The sequence below is a fragment of the Agelaius phoeniceus genome, chromosome Z (genome assembly GCF_051311805.1).
Source record: "Agelaius phoeniceus isolate bAgePho1 chromosome Z, bAgePho1.hap1, whole genome shotgun sequence".
In the NCBI taxonomy this organism is placed as follows: domain Eukaryota; kingdom Metazoa; phylum Chordata; class Aves; order Passeriformes; family Icteridae; genus Agelaius; species Agelaius phoeniceus.
In genome coordinates, this window is record NC_135303.1 from 49,588,775 (window position 1) to 49,613,159 (window position 24,385).

Sequence of the window (24,385 nt, forward strand, 5' to 3'; positions counted from 1 at the left end):
GTTAAGTGCATATAGGAAAATTTACAGACTTAACCTTGAGGATGGCTTTCCAGTGAACTAGACTTCTTACAGGGAGATCTGCATCTCCCTGTAAATGCCAGGATGAAGCTCTGGCACAGCACTTGGACACAGGCATTGATTCCAGTACAAGCAGTTCGATTTAGTTGTGTTTGCTTAAGTGATTTGTTGACTCAGATTGGGTACACTCAGGAAGGGAATTTTGAATGGTGAGTGCTGGCACAACTATGCATACAGAAAAGTGCTATTTATTAAGGTGATTCAAGGAACCTTTTTATTAAAATTATTTCAGCTTCAAACAGGTATTAGTCATGGACAGTATGTGTTCACATACTACATGTTTGATTTACTGTTCTTCTTTCTGCTGTAGTCCTCTCAGCACAGTTTAAAAAGCCCTAGCTCTTGCTAGGAGGATGCTAACAGACGTTTTTCCAAATGCTGTCAGCTGCATTGCTCTACTGTCCTACCCTTGCATGAGATTCATTGTTTGCAAACACAGTAATTTGCTATTTTAAATGCCAGGAGGCTCATTGAGAGGTGAAGGATAGTAGTTGGGAACTAATCTAAACAGGTGTTAGTGAAAATCTAGAAGACCTTCACTCAAAAACGAGCAACTATGCAATGCACAGTATATGTTAGGAGGCCAGGACTGACACCTGGCAAATGCCATAGAGCTTGCCTGTAAGCATAAAAGTTACATTTTTGAGCATATGAGTTTAGAGGCTTCCAGATTTGTGTTATCCCAAACTTACACAGGACAAGGTTATTCAAATAAACCCAAACCAGGAATTCCTCCAGGAGAGGCTCCTAGAGTCTCTTGCATCTGCAAAGAGCAGGGACTCACAAAACAATATGCTTCTCCTTGAAGCTATGGGTTGTCTCAAAAGCATTTATCAAGGTCTGAGGAAGAATATGTCTCAGAGGAGAGCAGGAGGAAGAGGCAAAGTGAAAAGCATGAAGAAAAGGAAAGCACTTGGAAGTCATTTCTGCCAAGGAAAGTGTGATTCCCTCCTTGCCCTCTGTCCACCTACCTGTCTGATGAAATGCTCCTTTTTAACGTGCCTGGAAATGTACCGAATGGAGTCTGCTGCCTTTTCCAGAAAGGCAATAACAATTTTTTCTCCGTCTTTTGCTTGCTTGTATTTCTGCTTCCCCAGAAACTTTGATTTCGAGGTGGTTCCCTTTTCTTCAGTCTCTGCAAACGAGTAGCGATCTACATGGGCCCTCATGCAGAGCAGACGAGGCAGCTTCTGGAGAAAGAGCCTTTTGACCCAGGGTGCCATGGGATGGTAAGTTGCTGAGGATCGGTGGTGGACATTGATAACAAACACAGTCACGATGATAGAGAGGGTCACAAAAATCATGATGAAGAGCAGATACTCACCGATCAGAGGGATGACTTTGGAAGAAGAAGGGATTATTTCCTCAATCACTAGAAGGAAAACAGTGAGGGAGACTAGAACTGACGTTGACAATGAAAGCTTTTCACCTTCATCTGAAGGTAGGTAAAACACCAGGACAGTTAGAAAAGACAATCCCAGGCAAGGGATTATTAAGAAAAGAGTGTAAAACAACGGAAGGCGTCTCAATACAAAGGAGTAAGTGACAAATGGGTAAGAGTACAGCCCATCCTTCCTGTTGCCTTTCATACCTTTGGCGTTTAAGATCTCCCACTCCCCATTATCAAAGAAGTCTTTCCTGTCTACATTTTCGTCCACTAAAATCAAGTCCACCATATTGCCATCATATGTCCACGACCCAAACTTCATGGAGCAGTTCTGCCTGTCGAAGGGGAAGAAGGTCACATCCATTGTGCAGGAACTCTTATAACTGGCCGGTGGTGTCCAGGTCACCACTCCATTGTACTTCACTATGGCTTTGGTCATCAGGGATCCCTCAAAACGTCCATCAGCACTGGGAGTTGGACAGGAAGAAACAGTACCAAGTTCAGGACTATGTTTGCCCCAGTCGTACCCCATTTGAGCTCTGTTTTCTATCCCTCACCTGGAGCACAAGGTGCACAACATTCACACAGCCTAAAGAAGCAGCTTTCTGACAGCACACACAAGCCTCACAGTAGCTGACATGCATTGCCCAAGCTCTGGCCCAAGCCCAGAGCAAGGAGCCACACTACTTACTTTTCAAACAAAACGATGTCAGGAAGCCACAGAGACTCAGAGGGGACCCGGATAGCAGTGATCCCACCATATTCATCTGGATTCCAGGAGAGCTTGTGGTCAATCCATTCCTATAACAAAACAGCAGAGTCCTCTGCCCACTCATAAGCAGTGACCTCTTTCCTCACCCCTGCATGAGCCTCAACAGCTGCACACACAGCACAGCAGGCAGAACCTGCTATGAGGCTGCTCAGCTGCAGAGAGGGTGCGAGACAGGCATGGCTGGGAGGTGGTGATCCCCACAGGCACTGCTCCTCCAGACACAGGTGAGACCCAAGAACCCATCCCTAAGCTAGTAACCTCAAAGCCAGCACTCCTGGAGAGCACTTGACTCTCACTTCACTCACCACCCTGCACAGCCCACCTGAGAGTAGTCTAGAATGAAGGAGCCACTTCCTTTTAGTGCAGCAGCTTTCCTTCCCTCTGAGAACCAGCCCAAGCTGGTTTTGGCTGGCACAGACCCCATGGAAGACCCCATGGACCCTAGGTGATATGGGTACTAGCACTCAAATGACAAAGAGGTGGCCTTAATTCACTTTTCAGTGGAGACCTGGCTTTTTTCAGTAAATGGAATACAACACCTAATATCTGTACACCATCCTTGCAAAAAAAAAAAAAAAAAAAATTGGTCTTTCATCAGAAAGACCTGCAGACTGTTGCAGGAAAAATAATATGATGTTATTGTAAAGTATCTGGTTACAAAAGCAGGGAGAATCCTCTCCATTTTCATCATGTTGAACTCTAGAATAACTGTGTCTCTTTTTTTGGATTTTCAGATAGGGAGGTCATAACAAAGTGGCTCCAACAACCTGGAGATTTCCACAGAAAGGCAATGGAAAATCAGCTCTCTGATCCTTGTTCATTATTGATGAGGATATTCATTTGCCCACAGAAATAGCAGCAATGTCATACAAAAGCTGTAGGCTGTGGTCAATACCAAGAAGTGGAAGATGAACCAGTTTCCATTAAGCTGCAGCACTAAGAGATCTCCAGGGATGCAGAGGTCTCAGCCTTCACTGGGTAATTTCCGTCATGACTTAAGGATGAACCAAAAAAGCAATATTTTCTATTAATTCTCCATATGGTTCCCTTCTTATTTCTTTGACTCCACATGCTTTTCACAGCTATACTAGAGAGACTTGTTATTGTTCAGGTGTGGAAAGAGAGGAGGGGCCATTGCTGCTCATAGCCTCAGAATCGGGGACAGAGTACACCACTTTTAGCATGATCTTTTCTCTGAAGATGGTTTTCTAACAGATGTCTCCAGAAGCCTAGGCTGTTAAGTGGTCAGTCTCACCTATGTCCTGGACACTTCCTGTAATAGGTACAACAAGGCTTAGGCTGGAAACATACATCATGCAAGGGGATGGACAGGGCCGAGCAGCAACCAACACAGTCATCTTGTAGCCTCCTAACACAAGAGCAGCAAATACCCTGTGAGCCAGGGTAGAATCATCCCTCTGGAGTTTAACTGGAGCAGCCTCTTGGCCTGGGCGATTTGCTCCATCTGCAATACTCCTCACTTTCTCCCTGCCCTGCATTGATTTCTCTCCCAGCTAAAGTGCTCTTTCGTGTCTGCAAGGCAAATGGTTGTTTCTTCTTACTAGAGCAGAAAATAGGTTGAGTGCAGACTTGGAAGATGAGCAGTTTAAAACAGGAATCTCCCTGTGGGCTATGCTGACACAAACCATAGCATCAGATGTATAAGGCTCTTTCCTCTCTTCTCCATTTTTTCCAAGCTGCTCCAGACATTGCAATCGCTCTCTCCTTCCTCCAGTTCCACCAAATTTCCATTTCTGTGCTGTCATTGAAGAGTTTAACCCACTGCTTGTGGAACAAAAAACATGAGACTCAGATTCTTGACCCTTGCTAGCAGGGGGTCATAGCTTGCCTGAATCCAGACACTTTCTCAGCAACCACTAAAGGCTCCTCTGAACCTTGTGTATCAGCCTGCTTGTGTATCAAGTCCCACCATCTTGAGCACCAGGATGTTTGAGGTTAACAAAAAAAGGAAAAGAAAATGCTTGTGTTTTAGGTTTGCTTATCCAAGAAAATTAAGACTCCTGCTGAGAAATTATGAAGGTGATCAGGAGCAATCAGCATGGATTCACTAAAAGTAAATCATGCTTGACCAACCTCATTGCTTTCTATGATTAAACATCTCCCTGGATGGTCAAGAGAGAGCTCTGGATATTGTCTACCTTGATTACAACAAGGCTTTCAACACTGTCTCTCTCAGAACATCCTTGTAGGCAAACTCAGGATGTTTGGACTAGATGAGTGAACAGTGAGGTGGGTTGAGACCTGGCAGAATGGCAGATCCCAAAGAGCTTGTAATCAGTGCCACAGGGTCAGGTTGGGAGCCCGTCACTGGTGGTGTCCCCCAAGGTTCCATACTGGGCCCAGTGTTGTTTAACTTTGGATGAAGGCACAGATGCCTTCTCAGCATGACACAAAGTTCAGAGGAGTGGACAATACCCCAGAGGGATGTGCAGCCCTTCAGAAGGACCTTGACAAGCTGGAGGGATGGGAAGAGAAGAACATCTGAAATTTAACAGAGGCAAGTTCAAGGTCCTGCAGCTGGGAAGGAACAACCCCAGGCACCAGCCCAGGCTGGGGGTGACCTGTGGAAAAGGACCTAGGGGTCCTGGTGCACAACAAGCTGTCCATGAGCCAGCAGTGTGCCCTGGGGGCCAAGAAGGCCAATGGGACCCTGGGGTGCATTAGGGAGAGCATTGCCAGGAGGTCAAGGGAGGTGATCCTGTCCCTCTGCTCAGCACATCTGGAGTTCTACTCAGAAGATCTGGTGAGGTAGATCTGGAGCTCTGTGTCCAATTCTGGGCTCCTCAGGACAGAGAAAACATGGATCAAGTCCAGCCAGGGGTAACAAAGATGATGAGGGGACTGGATCATCCCTCGTACAAGGAAAAACTGAGGGAGCTGGGCCTACATGAACACACAACTTCCACAGCAGGATACCTGGGTCAGGAACAGGTATTTAGTGCTCAGCCTGAGCTCCTGAGGGCACTTACATATGTGAAAACCACAGCCAGTGCCTCATTTTCCACTCCCCGTGCATTACCTTGATGCTCTTAGCTCATTAAATGGAGAAGTGGTATTAGAAATGGTAACAACTCCCAAGAGCCCAACTCTGGGAAATCACAGTCCTGAGTTTCCCTGAGCTGCCCTAGCTAAAATCTGAGGATTCCAAAGGCTTCCAGAGAAATCAGTGTGTCTACAGTGCATAGGGCTTGGATCTGCAGGTGAAGGTGGGTCCTACAGCCTGCAGGAGAGTGGGTTGGAAAGGGGAGGGGACAGATGAGGGCAGATGAGTTCTGCTGTCTGCCTAAGTGGATATTCAAAGGGAGCAAAGATGTGGCCTTGTGCACAAAAGGGGCTCTACAACTGCAGCTAAAGGTGGGGAAATCGTAATACTGCAGATAATTCAGGGCAGGTTCCCAGCAGTTGTATTTGGACCAGAGAGAAATTTCTCCAGCAAAAGGGGAAAATCCTGTCTTCCCCACAGTGAGGGAAAGGCTGAGCTTCTCCCTCTTCAAGGGAAAGATCATCTTTACACGCAATATCCATATTGGTTTTAGACGTCTTGCTCCAGCCAGAATCTCACACTCACTGCAGCAGTACAGTACCCAGACTGAGACAAAAATTGAGTCACATTTCTCATCCACCAGCCCAGTGACCCCCAAGAACTTTTCCTCATGGCATGATTTCAAGTACAGTTTGTTTTTTATGTCCTCTGCCCAGGATCAGCTGACATCTTTACAGATACTCACAAGGCTGAGAGACTTAAAATAATTGTCACAAGGTCAATAAACCGGTGCAATGTAATCTAAACCAAAAACAGTGTTCTTCAGGAGTGAAGAAGAAAGGAGACCAAACAGTTCAACTTGCACCTTACCATCATTTGTATAAATCACCATCTGTTCCAGAAGCAATTATGATAGAGAGATCTGACTAATTTGCTACAGCTTTTAATGGGAAAAGGTCTGTGGGGTGTGTGTGTGTGTGTGTGTGTGTGTGTGTGTGTGTGTGTGTAACATACTGGCCTCTTCTTTCTCTTTACATATGCTGAGGAATGAAGAAATCTATCCGAGGCACCACTCTTGGCTCAGACCAGGGAGACAGTACTTGTGTGACCTCTAAGTATGAGACAGGATAGTCCCTCAGGGCACATACAACATCCCAGGGATAGCCACTGCAATACCAGCTTCCCTGATATAAATACTGGCTTGAGCACACAGCTGGGGTGCAGGTCAGGAGAAGAGGGTACCCTATGTCCTAAAGGCCACCTTGCCTGCCTTTCTGTCTCCATACATAGGCTGAAGGGAGAAGAGTGAAGAAAAACTTCAGGTTAGGTATCTTGGTGCTGGCCACTTAGCATCATGAAATGGGATGGATGGCACAGTGGGCAGCAAACTGAGATGGCTACTCAGCTCAGCAGTTTCCATGGGGAAAAGGGAGGTCTGATGTGGTCTAATTTACCTGTTTCAGCCACACGTTGGTTGTCATCAGCTGATTCTTCTCATCCTAGAGTGAGACAGGGAGAGAAGATTGTAATACCAAAGCAGCCATTAGAAACAGACCCTGTGCCTGCTGAGTCCAACCCTGTGCCAAGATGAGGAGATCCCTATGGTCCTGTTTCCCCATGGGCTTGGGCTCTTCACTCACCACTAAGGGAAAGTGACTGACTTGCTAGGTGCTGTCCCTGCTACCACTGGGAGCCTCTGAAAACTGAGGTCTGGCATTTCGCAGGAGCTCAAAGGAATCATATGCCAAAGACCCAGGATGCAGCCAGGGCTCAGAAAGAAAGTGGTATCAGGTTACACATGCTTGTGGGCTCATAGCATGGCTCATCTCCCCACACTGCTCAGCCTGAAGGGAGTTTGGGAAGATACAAGCTGAAACATTGCCCTAAATATGTAAATAAAGCACAAAATTAGAGTGTGCTTTCCACAGCACAAAGGGACGTTACCAGGGGCTGGGGGATGTAAGGAGCACATTGTTGTGTGGGTACCTCTGGGCATTGTGCAAATTCCACCATGCACTGCAGCAGAAAGAGAAGGGAAATTTCCACAAAGGAAGAAACACCGGATTAGCTATGTTGCGTCTAGAGTTTTATCTTAGTGACCAGCTGGGTTAAGACTTGAACTATCTTTGGCATCAATGCTAGCTTGCTTGGAATGAATAACATACAGCCAGGTCTTACTCTTCCTCAGTCCTCTCCTGTAGATGTCTTGTCATTAAATTGCAACATAAATGTCAAGGACTGTCTGGCATGGGTTGTTTGATCAAAACCTTATGGAAATTAGGCCATATTCCCTAAGAACAATAGGGGAAAAAGGACCTTCAGATTTCCTTCAAAACAAATGAGTCTTACAGTCCATGCTGTGGGTGGAGGGGAACAGGGTGGGGAGAAGGTTGTATCACCAGCAGCATTTCATGCTCAGTGTTTTGCTGCCCAACCATCCAACCATCACTGTGCATTTCTTGTGTCAGGAGGCAAAAGCTAATTACATTACCAGTCCTCCCAGGTGGAGGCATAACTATCTATAAAAGTGGTGTTTTACTAACACAACACTTACCACATCCACAAGCTGTGATATCTTTAACCCAAAAAGGACTTTGATGGTGTCGTTGGAGTTTTCCACAGGGCGGACCCATTTCTGATAGCCTTCAAATAAGTGCTTGAGGAGCGCATCCTCATTTTCAGCAACTGAACTGAAGGCATTCACATCTGGAAGAGAGCAACACAGAGTGGAGGCATTGCCAGAAAGCAGACATAGAGAATGCCATGACCTGAAAAAGTGAGACAGAGCAATGATGTAAGGAAAATTCACCTCTGGGCAGCAAATTGTCTTGTACAGCAAATTCTGCAGGAATTCAGATGCACAGACTCTCAGCAGAACCAGGGCAAGTTAATGGAAAGGCAAGATAGCCCAAGCCCAATTCACATTAAAAAAAATGATCAGAGCAGTGATGACTTTGTACCAGGTTTATGTTTTCTATGGACTTTTTGCCAAAGCAAAAAGAGTCCATCAGGCAGCAGTAAGAGCTGGATGATGCAGTCAGAGCTAGATCTGACAGGCAAGCACAGAGATATCATGGCCTGTACCTGCATGACTTGTGACTCTCACAATCACTGACACCATTCTCCCCCTTCCACTTACTACCATGAAGGGGGAAGGGCAGACCATCCATCCTTTCCCAAACTTCAGCCCACTCCCTGTGGTGTTGAGGTTCTGACATGATCTCCATCTCTTCCCTTGTGCACAAACACAGCAAACAAGAGTGAGAAGGATCTTATCTCTCTTCAAAGCTACCATGGAGGAAAAAAGACTGGCCCCACACAACAGGGGTCACAGCCAATATTGCTGTGTTAGCAGTCAAAAGGGACCTCACAGGACACTGTGAGCTTGTGCCTTGACAGCCCCAGGATGAGCAGAACATCTGTGCCTGGATTGCCAAGCATTAGGTTGGGAGGGTCTGCAGGCCCATGGATCTGCAGTGCCAGGATCTGACAGTGGGAGAGCCCTGGAGGGCACAGTCAATATGCTCACATACCATGAGCATCAATGATCAGAGTTAAGGCAGCCCCCAGCAGGGACCCTGTACCACATGGAGAGAAAGGGCATTCAAACACAGCAGCCCTTCCAGAGAGAAAACTGGAGGCAGAGGATCATGCTCTGCCTCTACATGGAGGAAAGGATGTGACCACAGACCACTATCTCTGCCCATGTCCCCTTCCCCAGCAGCTGCTGCCCATCTCCTGAGCATGACAGGCTGTGCAGCCTCCTCCACCTTGGTCAGGGTCCGTCTGAAGCTGCAGACAGGGCTACACCTCACAGCAAGCAACACAGCTGAAGAACTGCCCAAAGCAAAAACCTGATCTCACAACAGAGTTTTCCATGGGACAAAATCATTCTTTAATGCTCTATGGATTCTCTCAGGATAGCACAAGGTCCAAGCAACACTGTCATCCCCACTTCCAGACACAGCAAGATACCATTCCTCTTTGAAGGAGCTATAAATTCTGAAACCTAGTGCTTGCACTCACAAAATAACAACTTTACTGTCAGATGTTCTAGCACAAGCTGTGCTTGTCCTCTGTATCTGCAATACAGGTGAGGTGGGGTTACCAAGCCCTGGGCAGGCAGAGGCTGGCTGATCAGAGGGACCTTTCACACTCATTTCTACCTGTTCCATCCCAGAGCCAGGCATAGCTCATGAAGCTGTCAGCACAGTTTATAGCGGTCCTCTATAGGGCCACACTCTGTCTTGTCACTTTGTCACAAGCCCTTGAGGTCTGCTATTTCCAGAAATGCCCCTTCTCTTGTTCCAGGGTTTATTCTCATGCCAGAGCTGACCCTAGCTCCTCCACAGCAAATAATGGACAGAGTCTGCGGTCTGTCCTAGGAAACTAGATTGGTTGCCCAAACGTGGCAGATGTGTATTGCATCTGCAACCAAAGGAAGAGAAAGAACACATTTCTCTCTCCTCACTACCCACAGCCTCAGAGGTCCAGCCTCTTGACTCTAAGAATCTTTGCAGAGCCTCTATCTCCTAGACATTTCGCCTTCCCTTTAGGAGATTCATAGGGGTGTATGGTTGTTAAAAACAAGAAATTTAACAGAAAAGCCCGTGAATAGAAAAATCCATAACCCCAAAATATGCACGATCAAAACAAGCTCTTACTGCCAGAATACATTGCTCTGTTTTCATCTGAGTATGACATCCTGCACACATATATGCAGCCACACACCCTTTGTGTCTGTGGGTGTGTATGACTCCCCCGCAAAAGAAAAGAGTGCCATTTCACAGCCCACATCTCACATAAAGTTCAGGTACCTAATGCTCCAAGGGGGTATAGAAGACAAGTGGTAAAGCTGGGTTTGGGGCTAGATATGTTGAATCTCATCTGCTGAGGAAGCCATGAAAAAGAGAAAAATACTTGAGGAGCCTCAAAAGGAAGAAAGTCAGAAGGAAGAAGATTGCTGCCTTTTTAAGAAAGCCTCAGTACTTGCACAAAGACAGTTTAAAAGCAGAAGTTATTAATGAGAAATAAGAAATATCATGTGGGAAAATAGCCTAACAGTTCCTTTGACCAAGCCCCACTTTATGGTTAAGCTAGATAAACCCATGGAGAAAATATTGAACAAAGTAGCACTGCCTTTGAAAAAAAGAAGAGGAGCAGCCATAGGACAGATACATTTCTGAATCTACCATATGATGGGCTGAGAGGCAAAAACTGGGGAGCTCCCTGGCAGGTTAACATGCATTCAAGCATTCATGCACTGTCTACCATCTCCCCCCTCCCCCAGTTTCCTGTCTCTCTCTGTGATCTGTCCAAGTAGCAGTTCCCCATGGGTGGAGGACAGGAGCTCTGGGGCAGAAAGTCTGCTAAACAAACGTGCAAAACACCCCAATAAGTACAGACAAGACACTTAGCCTTTTATCAGTTTGCCTGAAGCATTTCAGGTTTTCTCTTGGTGACAGAAATTCTCCCTTAATTCCCTTTTGCAGCCAGAAGTCAAGCTTAGGTTTTTTTGTTAATTTCTAGCCAGCAATTGCCCCACCACCAGTTATTAAAACCTAGTTGTCAAACTGACCATGGCTGCAACACAAAGGCAGCAACTGATACAACCCTCTTCTGCTACTCACACGGTGTTTAGGGGAAGCCAGCATTCATCGTATCCCAGAAAGCAGCAGCTAACCCGCCAACAGAAAAAAAACCTGAACAACTGCAGCTCAGCTTGGAAGGAAAAGAAGAAATCACACCTACCTGAGCGGCTCAGACACAGCACAATGAGCACTAGGCAAAGCATGGGCACCACCGTGGCTTTTCCTTTAAATCTGATCTTCTGTTTCCATTAGCAAACTGGTCTCATCTTTGCAGGGGACTTAAACAATCTAGTTAAAAATCGAAGCAGGCAGTAGAGTCGGCAAGGCAAGGCAGCACCTTCCTAGCCTTATCTTGCCCTCATTATGATGCTTGGTAAATCACACTTCATTGATTTTCAGTCAGCTGTCACATCCCGTAAGCCTTAAAAAGGGCTCTGGGTCCTAAACTCTGACTGATCTCCTTGTGGCAGTATTTACATGGATACAAGCACTGCGGTCTAGGAGTATGCGAGAGGAAAGTCTTTTAAGGAGGAAAAATATCTTTTATGCTACTGCTGATTACAGCTGGGGAAAAGAAAAAAAACAGGCCACAGTTCAGACTCAAAGATAAATCAGATGCCAGATTATCTGTTTGTTCCAGCTGTATCAGTTATAGAGGCAGATTCCCTACAGACCTAACTTAGCTTATTCCATGCTACATTTGCTGTTCTGGAGCTATAAAATGAATTTGGGGGGCAAAAAAATCCAGTAAGAAGTAAGTGGGAAAACAATGCTGATTTCTAAATTTATATCTCATACACAAAAGATCACAGGCAGTAGCACAGAAGTCCTTGCACAGTACTGTCCACTGGCACAGCTTAACACAGAATGCTGCCCCGGGGTCTTGTGTTTACCAATGGGAGTGAGGATTATTTAGCCAGTTCCTCTGTAGTCAGGCCTCTGTCAGTGCCCCTCCCAGTGTTATCTCACACAAGGCTCCTTTCAGAAACCACCAGAAATTGGAAGTAATCACCAGAAATTGCTGATAATCAAAAGGGATGCAGGTTCCTCTTTTCCCATCCCCCTGACACTCCTCTGCTGAAGGATTATCAGGATCTTTGTTTTCTTCTCAAATGAGAGTCAGTTTGGCATATCTCGCGAAAGAGGAGGTTTTCTCCTGAACTTTTCAAGTTTAAGGAAGAGGCATTCAAAACTCTTTTAGCTTGTCCCCAAACCCAAAACTCCTCCTGCTTTGATTATTTCATACTGGCTATTAAATTGCTTGCTGTCTTTTATATGGAAGCCTGGGGTTTTTTTCAGCAACACAGGGTACACTTCTGGCAGTGGTCCAGATTTTGGTACAGTCACAGGTTTTGTGATTCAGATTTGCCTTATCTAAAATCCTCACAGAGGATTGATAACTGGCAGCTGTAATCTTACCAGATTATTCATCTTGCTGTAACGAAAAATTTGCCATATAAGTGTGGTTCAAAGTCACATTGCAGCTGCAAGTAACATTCTTGTAGTGTCGTATCAACTTATTCATGCTTCTGTGGCCTTGCAGCCTACCGCATCCCCAGCTCTCAGGCAGGCCACTGGCAGCGACTCACTGAGTTTGCTTTTTCCACTACTCTACTACACACAAGAAATCTGCAAGGGCCCTTCCTAGCTCCACAGTTTTGCCCCTGGTCACCTGGCAGGACTAGAGGAGCAGCTGGGTTCTTCCGCACCTTTCCTCATCGCAGATGCAGAAAGCCATGCAAAAACAAGAGTGCAACCAAAAAACCATCTTCAATGAAGTGTACTTTCAACACCAGCTGCTGTAACTTCTCAGTTTCCCTATTAGATCGACACCAGGCACAAGCACACAACTTCTTGAGCTACACAGGAAAGCTCCTTTTTTTTAATGCTGTCTTCAAGAGAACAGCAGTCATTTGGCTAGAGTGGTGGGGACAGACAGCACCACAGACTGCCACAAAGCTGAGTCTAAACAAAATCATTCTGCCCGACACAAATTTTTCTGCAACAAGGTTACCACTTTAAAATGCTCTCTGCAGATTATCCCATACTTTCCAACATGTTTGTGGTCCGGTACAAGACTCATCACCCTCAGATCATCCATCCTTTAGCCTCATGACTGCAAGCCCCAGCCTTTGCCTATTGACACCTCTGATTGTAGTTACTGCCTGAGATTGCATTCAGGCATTGCTCTGGTAGGCAATATGAGAGACACTTGTTTCTCACGGGGCTTTAACATGCTGCCTTATGGCAATGGAGTTAATTTATTATCTGCCTACAGGAGTAGGCTTTTTGCTACTACATGATAGTTGCTTAGAGGGAAGTATGAAGTATGGTTGCATTACCGTTGCCCCCACCCACTGCCTAGACAGTGACAAGATGTAAGGACGAGGTTTGCCTGGTCATTGGCTTCCAGAGTTACCAGACAGCCAGAGGAGAGTATTAGAGACAGAAATTCTGTTTGCCTGTTGTTTTCTGTTCACAAGTCTTCATGCAGCCCTGCACTCCAACATTTTGGAAAGGGAGGTAGGCATGAATACTCCCATTTTGCCAAACGGGCCATGAAGCATAAGGTGCATCTATTCTGAGATAGCAAATTAATTCTTGGGCAGAACTCTGCTTGTGGCAGTAGCTGAGTAGCTATTCTCTATTGAGAAAATGTCTTTGCTTTTCCACAGTTTTCATGGGATTTGTAACTAATATGAGGCTGCAATTCCAGGCTGCAAAGAGCCATGCACAGCCTAGACACAAGCAACACTAGAGCTGGGCATCACTCTCTAGGCAGCAAAAATGCCAAGAAAAAGAGAATTCTACCTAGAGGCACAAATCCATCTGTTTGAGCACACATGGTTAATACTAGCAGCAACCAAAAACTCAAGGTTATGATGGACAGTCCTAAGCCATGTTACCTGAAGGCACCATGCAGTCAAGCATGCAAAACAGATTCCAGGGAAAGGTGACAGTGCTGTCTGGCAATCAGAGGGTGGGAAACCTGGATTAAAGTCAGAAGGATGGTGAAGGGGAAGGACATAGATGGGAGATGCTCTGAACCAGAACTCTGAGACTTTGTTTCAAAAACCCAGAGCCAAAGCAGAGTTTGCTGCACCCCTAGGTTTGTCAGCTCCAGGCAGGAGAAAAGAGAGATAAGGTAGCACTATGGAAGAAGAGACACCTTTTAGGTAGATGTGTCTTCTCCTTCCCAAACACATCTCGTTTCCTGGTCCATGTAGGTGACATGCCAGAAGCCAAGGAAGGCCCACCTTGTGATGTCCTGGAAGCTCCCAAGGGAGGACTGAATCCGTCTTGTCATGAACACTTGCCCATAGGAGGTGAGGGAGAGTTTCTGGAGAAAAAATGGGGTGGGAAAGGGCAGAATTCCTGGAATCTCATCTTTGCCCTTACACTTCTCAGGTTCTTTCTAATCTCAGTTCTGGCCAGCAGCAGACACCTCTCTTCACCCAGCAGCTTCTCAAAATGTGTGCTTTCACTGGGCAAGAACAGAGCTGGTTTTAGCAGCTCACCAGTTATTTTTGCAGCACCAAACATTTCCACGTGCCAGATGGAACAGTTTGGAGCCAACGGTCAACCTGTCCATACACACTGTCCACTCTTCTCCAGCTTCCTATCCCTGCAAACGCCCTCCTTCTTGCTCATGGCTTGCTTGCCGGCCCCACCAAGCAAACCCCAATGCAGCCCTCCCTGCTGCCCTTTTCCCCTCTAATCCGTCCCTCCTCCTCCACACACCCTTTTCTACCGCAGTTCCTCAGCACAGTCGCCACTTTCCTCCTCCACCTGGCCCTCCGCCTTTTCCCCCCTCGCTTTCCCCCCTCAGGCCGAGCGGAGGTGCTCTGGCCCGCTCCAGCCTTCCCGCGGCGCCGTGGCCGCAGTCCCAGCTCCCCGCCGTGGCAGGCCGCGGGCAGCGCAGGCAGCGCCGGAGGGCCCGGCTGCTCCCGGGACTCCAGCCGGGCCGAGGGAATGCACACGGCTGCTGCAGTATTACACGCTGCGAGAGCTCTGTTGGGGAGACCAGGGTAACGTGAATACATTTCATGGATGGAAATGTATGCGTTTGTCTCTGTGTCGGCCAAGGAGAACGCACCAGCCAGCGCAGCAGGCTCAGAAAGGGCTGAGAGGAGCCCTTGAGGCAGCTGCCTCAACTGAATTCGAAAAAGTTGCACCCACGCAGTTGTTTCGGCGGTGATTAGGCTCTGCACGAACAGGGACAAGGGTTTGCAGTTAAAGAGTCGTTTCAGTCCTTGGTTTCCTTGGCACCTTGCTACCATGAGGAAAGCCCTCCCTGCCTTCCTTCCCGTTTCTACCACATCTATGTGAATGCAGACTTGACATGGAGCTCAAGTCTGAGTCCCTGTGCCTTCTGACATTGCAGAGTGCATGCAACTGCCTGCTGCACATTGCTCTGCAAAAACCTCCCAGTGCTTCACCCGGCGTGGGACACGGGTCTTAGGGAGGTGCAGAGGCTCTTCATCACTGCACACACATTAATATTTCTAATAAGTGGTGTGTCGCCTTTGGCATTAGAATGGTTGTTTTCCTTTTTCAGTTCTAACTTTACCATGAGGTCTCATTTAGGAGTGTCTGGCGGCACTGTGGTCACTTCCTCATTTTGGTGACACTACCTAGCTTTGAATATGATAATTTTCAAATTTGTTCTGAGTTAATGACTGTAAACAAAGGTGTGGCTCAGCTCTGCCATTTTCTCAACTTTTCTTTCCATTTCATCAAGCTCATCTCTGCTTTCATAAATGCTCCTTGTAGCTCAAATTTTATCTGCAGCATCATGGACTTGCTGTTCAGATGTCAAGGCTTGGAATATTTCAGGGGTAAGCAAACAACTAGCAAGGATCAAGACTTTGCAAGATGCCAGAGAAAAATCTGCTTTAACGACAACTGCTTCAGGAATGACAGAGGAACTTGATTCATGCCTAACTGCATGAGCCTCTCAGCCTCTCATTTTCAATGACTACACCTGCTGTCTAGAAGCCTTTATCCCAACACATGCAGTGCTCTATGACAAGAGGTTCTGCTTTCTCATTCTGACCGAATACAGGCTTTTTATCCCCAAGGCAATCATAAAATTTAAAGGGCAATTCTTGCTGCGTCCCATGGCCTCAATAAGCTGCATCGCTCTTTGCACAGCTTTGTCCATTTCATACACTCCTCTTTGGATGTGACAGCTCCAGTAAACAGCCAGAATGGTGGTAGCTGACACATTTTCTTTTTGGAACTGCTCCATCTGGCATAGGAGGATGAGGGGCTCCCTTGAAGATATAGCAAAATTAAATGCTTTGTCAAAAATTAGATGAACTCTACAAGCTCTGTTCCTGCCCACATTTGAGGGCATTTGCTCTTTATGATCATTTGCTGAGTCAACTCAGATGGTTGTCCTGTGGGCCCACATAGTCCACGCAATCCATATAAGGTGGATTTTTTTAGCTTTAGAAATGTATCTTGACAGAGGTAATAATTCTGGACTGTCTAAAAGATGAAAGCAATTATCATGTTTCATTAGAAATGTTTGGAAGCCAATACTTCTCTATGTCTTTCTTCATTATATTACTGTATGCTGTTGTGGTGCTGTTAGAAGCTGTTCTATTTTTACAGAAAATGCAGCAGCACTAATTTTCTCAGCCATATTCAGCCTCACAAAACTCAGGGTCCTATGATGTGCATACATTTTGCTTCAGATCATTGCTGGCTACAAAGTAGAAACTGCTCTGGCAGCAGACCAGTCAACAGACCAGACCTCACCTCTGTCAAAGTATCACAAAACCACCTTCTCCATGGGAAAACAGTGGTGAGAGATTTTGCAAGGGGTTATTCATGTAATACTACCTGCCAACTCCTACCTGTCCTTCTCTAGGGTGTCACAGCAGGGCTCAATCAGCTCTCTGCTGTTCTGAAGACTCCTGCCTGAAAGTTTGAACTGGGATGTGAGCCTTCTATCCAGAGATGCCTACTTGCCATGCTGAGTCTTATACTGTTAGGATTATTGCCAAATACTTCATAAAGAAAAATACTTATTCCTTCTAGAGGTTTCTTAAGATTAGATAGAAATGTTTACAGGTAGGAACCAAAGACACTATATGCAGGACCATCATTTTGAACACCAGTGATGTTTTGGGCTTCTATTTTCACTGATTCATAAACAAAGATAGTACACTTAAATGTAGACCTAGAAAACAACTTTCACATAACTTCCAGAATATTCTATCTATAATAACTTATTATATGAAGCATTATTGTCCTCTTGAATGTGTACCTATATGCTTAAAATTCCATGTTATCTACCCCTAGGTATTTGCTTGCTATGTCATGATCATGAATATGTACAAACAAAACCCCATCAGACTTCATGCCTGAGAGTACTGAGTGTAGAAGAAATAAAGGCATTTGGCATGCATGCATGATAGCCTATAGCCTCAATAGAACAGTTCTCAGTAATATCAACTAGCCTGAAACTATGGAAACAATTGATGTTAAACATGAGTGTAAACATAGCATAGCATACCAGATGCTTTCACCAGATGCTTCATTCAGTTTCTGAATTAAGTCAGACTATGCTTTTCATATAATTTGCAAAAATTAACCTTTGGGCAATATATAATCATAACAAAAGTGATGTGAAAGTAATGTTAGGTAGTAGAATGCCCTGTAATTATTTGCTAATAATGGTTTTGTAATTATTTGGTATAATTTTGTAATTATGTGGTGTAACCCATTCATATATCTTAAAACAGTGTAAGTTCATCAAATAGATTAAAGTTATGAAACAGCAAACTGGAAGGTTTTGATACTTAAACCACTGTCTCTACTGGATGACATCTTTTATATCTGTCATTTGTTTTGCTTCTTACAAGCCAGAGAAGCTGAATCAAAACCAAATGTTTACATCTTCACCTCACTAGAAAGCAAAAATTTATATGAAAAAAAAGAAAAAATTGATATTACCTATAAAACATACAAAAACTAGTTTTGCATTTTCTATCACGTCAGAATATCCTATTTCCTCTAACTTTTAATGGCCTGCCTGTGTCTAGTCAGAAGAATTAACCTAAAGGTATTTAGGTAACCTCACCTGTTAGTAAACTGATGCTGGGTTGGAATAACTCCCTGAACTGGGAGCAGAGTCTGACAATTTGTATGTATTAGGAGGAAGTGGAACATAGGGGATAACAGCCAAAATGCTCTGCAGACTACTCACATGGTGCAGGAGAAATGGGCTGGGAAGATGTCCAGTTCTCCAACAGAAGGCTGGTAAATGTAGGGCCAGTTCCTGGCAAGATGATGGGGTAGAGTGCCAGGAGACAACTTGGCATGGTCCCCATAAAGCTTACAGAACAAATGCCATCTCCACTAAACTTCACAAAGGCTCAAAACCACCTTTTTACTGCCTCAAACCAAACTGGGCTGCTGTTCTCCTTCTCCACATTATCATCCTTGCATCTCTGCATGGGGGAAACTCTTCACATTCACTTTCAATGCAAGTCAGCTAATAGACCTGGTTTCATATGGTTTGTAATTTTTTGAGGCTTTCAGTAAGCCCAGAGAGCTTGATGCATTAACACCAGGTGCAAACAACATGATAATAAGTGAAATCAGAAGGATAAATAAAAAGACTGCAGCGTTTAATTCAGAGTTTAATTCCTTTATGGGTAATGGGGATGACTATTTGCATAGGAATGCTATCAGGCACTTTACTCAGTCAGGTAAATAACCATTTATCATTGTAGCTGGATTTTACCTTACTGTGATCTGACAGCAGCAGCAGAGACTGCCACACTACTGTGAGCTCATCTCCTGTTGTGATATCGTAAGCAAGCACTTGGCAGCTGAAGCTACATATGACTTCATGACTTTGTTCCAAAAGAACAATGCTGCTTAGTCTTGTCTGAGACAATGAGGCTGCCACAGAAACTCTCTTCTGCACAAAGCTGAGAAAAGTCCATGGTGGACTTCCTAATGATACAACACCATTTTCAGAAATTCAAAGAAGAAATTATGGTTTCAGCAAAGCTTTGCCCAAAATGTTCAGTTAGGCTTTTAACATTTCAGCACTAGCAGGTCTTCTACAGTTGATTTTTTTTGAGAGGTGGAGGGGGAAAGCTACATCAGTGTTGAGGACATTGCTCAGAAAACCCTCCCAACCCTTGAGAATTGCTAAGCTCACTTTTATATCTCTTATATATATGAATCAAGAGGCAAGCAGAATAAAAGCAAAACTCAGCTTGAAAGCACAGAGTGAAATCCATTAAAATATTAAGCAAGCATCCTCTTTCCTCAGGCCAAACTCATCCATTAACCCAAAGCAGTCTTCAGAGACATGCTTTTCATTCCAATGCTGTTTCCAACAGCCTTTTCCATTTTCATCTCTGTGGTAATTTTATAGTATGAATCAGCAAAAAGTTACCAGTCCATAAGAAGAGGTTACTGCCTCACCTTCTGAATTCAATTCCCTGTTCAATTGCTGACAACCTCTGTAACTGAGTAGTCAGTTACAGTAGTCAGTGCTCATCATGCACAAAAGATCAGAAAATGTGTTGGAAAACACAAATGTTTAAATTCTGATAGTAATAGTAGAAAAAAAAAAGAATTTTTGTTAAGAGAGAAGAGCAGTGCTGTAGATGAGCAAGACGAGGCACACAAGGGACAGTCAAAGAAAATTATATACTGTTCGATATTATAAAAGATTTCTAGCAGGGAGAATAGTCTTACTTCTATACTTATATCACTGAGATGGATTTACCAGGCAGCAAGATTTTATGGCAATCCTACTGTGGAAAACAAGCAAGGACAATGCCATCTCCTGTATGTGTAAACTTCTGATTTCTTCTGTCTGAAGGAGTAAAAGGTGTTGAAGGATGCTAGGCTTTTATTTGGTGTAGGAATCCAGGCAGCACTGTGAACAACACAAGAAAGCACCATTTGCAGATATTTATTTAATTTCATTGGATCTTATCACTGAAGTCATATACATGTCAATAACCTGGTGGCTATTATATGAATCAAAAAATCCAAGTTCTAGCAACCTTAGTAGACAGGTCAAGAGGTAAATATCAATATTGATGGAAGGTTGGTTATCACCATAGTGGTACTATTAGGTTAAGCTTGCTTGAACATTTAAGTGTAAAATTTATTACATATGTATTTACAGTTTTTTTTGTTATATGAAGATATACCATGAGGAATTCCTGTGAGCTGATGACAGTATCAAAGAAAGGTAACTCCACTGATCCTATAACTGTGGTTTATGGATACCTATGTTTGACAAAGATCATTTCCAAACATGCTGTCTTCTTTAAGATGAAACAGCCACATGAGCATTCACTTGGGGGAATAGATGCTTCCTATTATACACAACTAAGAGATTTCCATGTTGTATTATCCATACTAAAGAACCTGCCCAGTTCCTCACCATGCTGAACACATAAACTCTGAGCAATTTCAGTCCCTTGTCATGCAAAAAAAAGAACACTAGTAAAAATATTTTCCTGTCTGAACTTAGAAAGAAAAAAAAATTAAGATAAGAACTGAAAGTATATAATACAACAGGAATTGAGGTTATTGTTAAATAAATTCTTTTTCAGTCACCCAACACAATACCACAAATATTCTCCTGACAGCAACTCCTAGAATTCCTCAGATTAAAACTACCACCACAAAATCATAACATTGTATCAGCTCAGGACACCTAAGAGACAAGCCTGCATGATCAAACTTAAAATAGTTAGAATGAAACATTTATCAGTAAGGCCATTTTCTGTGGCCTGAGCTCACACGACCTCCTGTGAGAGCTGTAAGACTCCACCTTGCTGGTGCACAACCAGCTTGGGAATAACTCTTCCTTTAGATTTTCTTTATGTGCAGGCAGTATTGTTCTGGACCTGACAGCATCAGCATCACTGAAGTGATGAATGAAGAGTCTGATCCTATCAATACAAAATAAAGAAGAAGAAAAAAACAAACCACACCAAAAAAGGGCAAGAAATTTAGACTGAGCTGTAAAAGTAGGCATCCAAAGCTTCCTTCTTTCACAGTGAGCAGCTTGGTTATTATCACAAACCTGTAAGTTCAGGTGGAAGTCTAGGATTTCTTAAGCCTTCCTCTTAATATAGTAAAAGTATCACCTCTGAAAGCGTCTTCCTTTCTGAAGACAAAAAAAAAAAACAACCCAAAAAACTTTTTCTGCAAAATACATGTGTGAGATTCTGGAAAAGTATGAGAATGGGTGACTAACCCCTGCAATGGAGGAATGATGTGCTGAAGGAAGAATGTAAGGGAAAACAATGAATTGTCATAAGTAAGATGAAATTATCTCAGACAAGAGGGACTGGATAGAAAATTTTGCTTTAGGAATACAGCAGCATCATTCAGTCCTAAGATCCAGTAAACAGCTTTCCCTGAAATTAGTTGAGAGTAATGTTTTCCTGAGCTAACCAGGCCAATGTGGGAGGGTAGTGTTTATGTGACTCAGCCCAATATAAAGTAGAGAAAATAGATAACTCAAAAATTCAGCTTGGAAAACAGTAACTGGCCTGAGCTGAGTGTAACCTGCATATTTCTTCCCAGTAACTGTGAGGACACAGTGTCATGACACCAAGCATTTAGAGACCAGTAATGGGAATTTGAACAGTATATTTGAATTGTGATTCCACTGATATTGCAGCTGCTATATTGTGATTGTGCTTCAATGCCAGTAAATTGCTGTAACATTCTGCTACATCAAAGTCCTGGATATATCCATAAGAACTTGGTTAGAGAGTATTGGACTATGGCTGCAAGCTACTAAATGAGCCTAACACAAAAGAAGACAGAAGTACTGGAGGCAAGTCCTCCTCCTTTTTCTGGATTACCTGTCCCAGGTCATTGAATTGAAGAGCTTCCAGTAGAAAGTCACACATCTTTCACAGCCTCAAATACTGGAGCATTGGTTCTTCTACAGATGATGAGTACAGCCTCAGATTCTGCATCTTTAATGAAACCTGAAAGGAAGTGGGAAGCCTGCCTGATTTCCTCAAGTTATCCATGAATTTTAAAAAAATCAAATCAAATCAAACCAAACCAAACCAAACCAAACCAAACCAACAAACAAAACAAACCACAACAATGAAAAAACCACAACCCCCAGCACCACAACCACCACCACAACGACAACAAAAATCAAACCAAACAAACAAACAGTCCAATGACTGGTCTGATAGCATTCTCCATACTCATCCCAAACTAAAAGACACCTGGAACCAATTAACAGGAGAGGACAATCACTTTTCACAAGTTCCCGAATGTGTGAGTCCAGGCTCTACAATCTGTTTGTCTCCTTTACAATAGGAAGAAGCATCTACAGGATTATCAATGGCTAATTTTGCATAACAAAAAGCCTGATACTCAATGTTAAATGAACTAATAGGGGCAAGACTGTGGACAGACTTAATTAATAATTTAATTATGACAGTGTAATGTAACTATTCTCAAGAGAGGTACTTGAACCTTTCCTTCTCAGTAACTGATTTAAATGCTTTCTTTAATTTAAGAATATTTAAGATTACTTTCTTTGGCAACTGTTTCAAGTGAGTCATAGTGGATTAAACAGCAACTTTGCAACACATTTTTTTGCCCACTTTTAACATCTTTCAGCCTATATAACACTGTAAAGTCTTCTGCCAATTTTGTGCAATAAAATGCTGCAGTTTTATCAAATATCTCTATATAAACTAAAATTTGCATTGAACAAGTGCAAAGGGAAATCTCTAAGAGCAATTGCTGTAATATTTTTAAGTCACATATCCTGTTTTTCTCTTTCTCATTTATAAACAAATCATTATTGTGGCAGAATGTGGTAAATAAACTGCTGTGCTTAAAACAGCAGGAGTTACATACCTGAACTTGCAGTCATCAACATGCTTCAGCAGATTGTGTTTTGATGGTTAAAATTAGACTATAGCTCACCCCATTCCACCCTGCCAAAGCCACCTGATGAAGGTGTAAGCTGTCAGGAAACAGATAAAGCTACAGACTAAAACCTAAAACAGACCTCATGAAAGAAAGAAAGCAAGAAAACAAAAGAGCAACTAGAAATAACTACCTGGATCCAGAAAAGCAAATAACAGGAGGAGTCCCTTGGAAAGCATTCAGAAACTGTTAAGGTTTTGTTTTACCCAATCGACTATCTTCCTTTCCTTCTTCCTACATTCAGAGTGGGATTTGCTTTGCACTTTCTTCAGCTGCAAGAGAAATTCTTCACGATTCACACAGGACACCAAGGCCTTAAATCCTAACAGAGCTGAAGGAAAACAAAATGTCAGCAAGACAGAAGATTTCTTGGACATGTTATTTTCATTAATTTGCTGCTATAGTTTTTAAGACCACACCAGTGACAACATAGACAAGATGGTAACTGGAAACGCAAGAGTAAACAGAGTGGTGACAAAGAACTCCCTCAGCATGACAAGAAGTGATTCAAGTATTTAGCTATTAATTAAAAAACCTCTTGTGCTTGAAAAGTCCCAGTTAGATTAGACAGGGAAATCTAATACTTTATAGAGGTGCAGAAGAAAAAAAGCAAACATTGCACATAGATCAGATACCCTGCTGCAGCAAAAGGGGAATTGGGGCAACAGGGAGAAGTAAGTGAAGTGGCATTGAGTCAAAATGTAGGGTACTCCTTCACTGCCTCTGTAGTAGCTGTATTTTATAAGTATGTTCTTGGCTTTAGATGTAACTGACTTCTTCAAACTCTCTCCTCTTTATCGCATATTCTTCACTTCTCTTCCCACCAGTTTTCTTTCAATACAATTGCTACTCAGCAATTCAACTTCTGCTTAGAAGTGACTCCAATTCCTATCTGTTAAAGCATCTGCCCATTTCAAAATAAATATTTCTATAATTTAATGATGGAAATTTTTTGCCAATTTTGCTATTTTCTAACTCACTTGAATTATTCAGTTTGTAAAATAGACTTCAGTGAAGTGCATTTAAACACATGTCAGCTACTTCACGTACACTTGAACAACCACATGCCATTCTACAATTACAACCTCTGCTTTTTAACTCCCAATCACATCTTTTCAGAGATGTTTACGAAATTGGCGCTAATGCAGGTACCAGTTGTGGCCAATGCAAACAGTAACTGTTGCAGACCTCCTTAACAGATGATTGCATGGATGTACCAGATCCCAAAAGGAGAGGAAATTTTAACACATGCTAGTAGAACATATTGTGCTTATTAGCTAGAATTATTTTCCTAGCCTCACCAGTAGCAGAGAGCCTTCATCTTCTCTTTCTATTCTGCTACTACAGAAGAGAGATTGTGAAAGAGTGAGGGACAGGGTGCAGCGCATAAAAAGTCAACTGCTAAAAGAGAATCAGTTGATTCTGTACCAGTCTTTTCTCCCCACTTCAGACTCTGTGGTGCTGAGAGCCCTCATATGTCTACTAAAGTCCACACTTAGCCCAGACATGACTACATCAGGAGTTAACATGACTTTTTTTTGCAAGGAAAAAAAAATAGCTGCTGCAGGAGCAATTCAAGCCTGTTATCA

At 43.5% G+C, this 24,385-nt stretch overlaps 1 protein-coding gene across 6 annotated transcripts in view; it reads right to left on the reverse strand.

Moving 5' to 3' along the window:
* CHRNB3 (cholinergic receptor nicotinic beta 3 subunit) overlaps window positions 1-24,385 on the reverse strand; it is a 28,341-nt gene that overhangs the window by 1,830 nt on the left and 2,126 nt on the right. Inside the window, exons 2-10 of one of the 6 annotated variants that reach the window (XM_077171124.1) lie at window positions 21,701-23,127; window positions 19,594-19,746; window positions 10,993-11,120; window positions 7,796-7,947; window positions 6,696-6,740; window positions 2,157-2,266; window positions 1,670-1,932; window positions 1,403-1,450; window positions 1,050-1,315 (exon numbers count right to left, since the gene is read on the reverse strand). In XM_077171124.1, the coding sequence (XP_077027239.1) occupies window positions 1,050-1,315; window positions 1,403-1,450; window positions 1,670-1,932; window positions 2,157-2,266; window positions 6,696-6,740; window positions 7,796-7,947; window positions 10,993-11,035 (927 nt within the window). In that variant the 5' untranslated portion in view covers window positions 11,036-11,120; window positions 19,594-19,746; window positions 21,701-23,127. Of the gene's footprint in view, window positions 1-1,049; window positions 1,933-2,156; window positions 2,267-6,695; window positions 6,741-7,795; window positions 7,948-10,992; window positions 11,121-19,593; window positions 19,747-21,700; window positions 23,128-24,385 lie in introns of all 6 variants that reach the window. The other 5 variants (XM_077171119.1, XM_077171120.1, XM_077171118.1 and 2 more) reach the window with 5 other exon arrangements.